Here is a 2281-nt window from a genome sequence, read left to right on the forward strand (position 1 = left end):
TATGTATCTTATAATATAGTATATTTTAAATTATATATATATATATATATATATATATATATATATATATATATGTAATATAATTAATTGTATTTTGTTTTCATTGAAAAATTTACATATATATATATATATATATCATAATAAAATAATAATAATTTTTTTTTCTTTGACAAATGTAAATTTACTTTTATTGATTGTAAAAATAAAATAGCTTAAAAATGTTTTTATTAAAATGAAAATATAATAACTAAAAAAATACGTATATTTGTTAGTAATAATATTATTTTAATATTCTTTTAAAAAATAAGAATAAAAAAGAAATAAATATAAAATAAAAATTAAAGATAAAGAATAAAAATATAAACACTTGCGATAATATTAAAAATATATTAATTTAAAATTATCAGTTGTTTTACAATATATAATTATAAAATGTTTTATTGAATTATTCTGAGTTGTAATAAAAAAAAGTAAAAAATATTATTATATAATATAACATAAGAAAAATATGCATGCAAATATTATTTAACATTTTTTTAAATATTCCATATATTATATTATATTAATCATTATTCTTATATATCACATTTTATTTCATTATGTTAAATTTATAATTAAAAAGGAAAGAATATTTACCAATAATATATATATAGTATTTAACCTATTAATTGATAAAAACTACAACATCATTCAATCTATTAATTAAGAATAAATATTCTTTACAATATGGTATTTTTTATTTGAGCCATATATATTATAAATGTTTTTTCGTTTTTGGTTTATTTTTATTTTTATTAATTTATTATTTTCTTTCATAGTATTATTATATATTCTTACTTTTAGAAATTTTTTTATTTATAATTATATTTTTGCATAAGAAGTTTTTTATATTTATAAAAAAGAACAATAATAAAATTAAAAAAAATATTATATATTTATTATAAAATTGGTTATTTCATTTTTTTAATAAAAAAATTATTTATGTCATTAATTTAATAAAAGAAAAAAGAAAAAAATACTGTCTTTTGTATTTGTTATTATATATGTTTTGGTAAAAAAAAAAAATATAATTAATATACTATATATATATATATAGAATATAATGAATAATAAAACTTGTAGGAATTTTTCCTTTTATTCCTTTGATTCAAATAATGATGGAAATGCATTATATCGATCATTTAGATTTGTTTATTTAGGCGTATGTATTATAGGAACGTTATATCTATCATTAAATGTAAGTTAATAAAAATATGTATTATTATTTAGTTATTATTTTTTATTCTAAAATGTTTCAGTTTTGAATATTTTCTATTTATAATAAAAACAAATCATTTTATTTTATTTTATATTATTATTATTTATTTTTCTTTATAGAATTCATATGAATACAATACGTCTGCAGCAATACAATTTAATAATGTAAATTCACGAACATTAGCTGAGGTAAGCGTTTTAAATTCGCCATCCTTAGGAAATGAAAATTTAAAAAATCATAATGTAGAAGATACAGATAATATGAAAAGTTGCTGTCAAAATGATGATAACACAAATAATGAGGGAAATAAAAATAATGAATCAGAAGATAGCACAAACAATATTGATAATAGAAGACAATTAACAAAACAACAATTACATGATGAATTAAATACTTTAACAACAATTCCATCAAATGAAGATCTTTTAAAATTATGGAAACAAACAATCGATGTATGTACACAAGGATTACAATCTGTAAGAGATGCATTAGGTGAATATAAAAAACAATATGAAGAAGGTTATGAAGGTAACAAAAAGGGTGGAAGTAGTAAAGATAAAACAGATTATCATAAGGAATTTGATCAAAGATTATCAATTCATCAAGATGATTATACGAGTAAATTTAAAACTTTAATTGAAAAAGAACTAACCGTTGAAGAATTAAGATCCTTTATCCTTAAATTTTTAGGATTTTTCCATAATTTGATTGATTACCTTTTTCAAAGATATAAAATTAAATATATGCAAGTAGGTATGTCCATACCTACAGAAGGAACGATTGATGATCCGAAGAGGAGAAAAGAAAAAGACCAAGAAAAAGAAGGAAGTGAAGAAAATATTGAAGAGTATCTTGACAAATATTTTGGACAGTTTCTTATAGAAAATTTTGATGAAACAAAAAAAAAAAAACACAAAGAAAAAAAAAACAAAAAAAAAAAAAAAAAAAAAAAAAAAAAAAAAAAAAAAAAAAAAAAAAAAAAAAAAAAAAAAAAAAAAAAAAAAAAAAAAAAAAAAAAAAAAA

General features: G+C 16.7%; 1 protein-coding gene across 1 annotated transcript; it reads left to right on the forward strand.

Moving 5' to 3' along the window:
• Positions 1-1102: 1102 nt before the first annotated feature.
• On the forward strand, positions 1103-2160 carry PGSY75_0031600 (exported protein (PHIST); the record flags this gene model as incomplete). Its single annotated transcript, XM_018783453.1, has 2 exons — positions 1103-1237; positions 1378-2160. Coding segments are annotated over 2 exons (918 nt in total), but the record flags the coding sequence as incomplete, so codon positions are not given.
• Positions 2161-2281: the final 121 nt, after the last annotated feature.

Source organism: Plasmodium gaboni (assembly GCF_001602025.1).
Source record: "Plasmodium gaboni strain SY75 chromosome Unknown, whole genome shotgun sequence".
NCBI classification, from domain to species: domain Eukaryota; phylum Apicomplexa; class Aconoidasida; order Haemosporida; family Plasmodiidae; genus Plasmodium; species Plasmodium gaboni.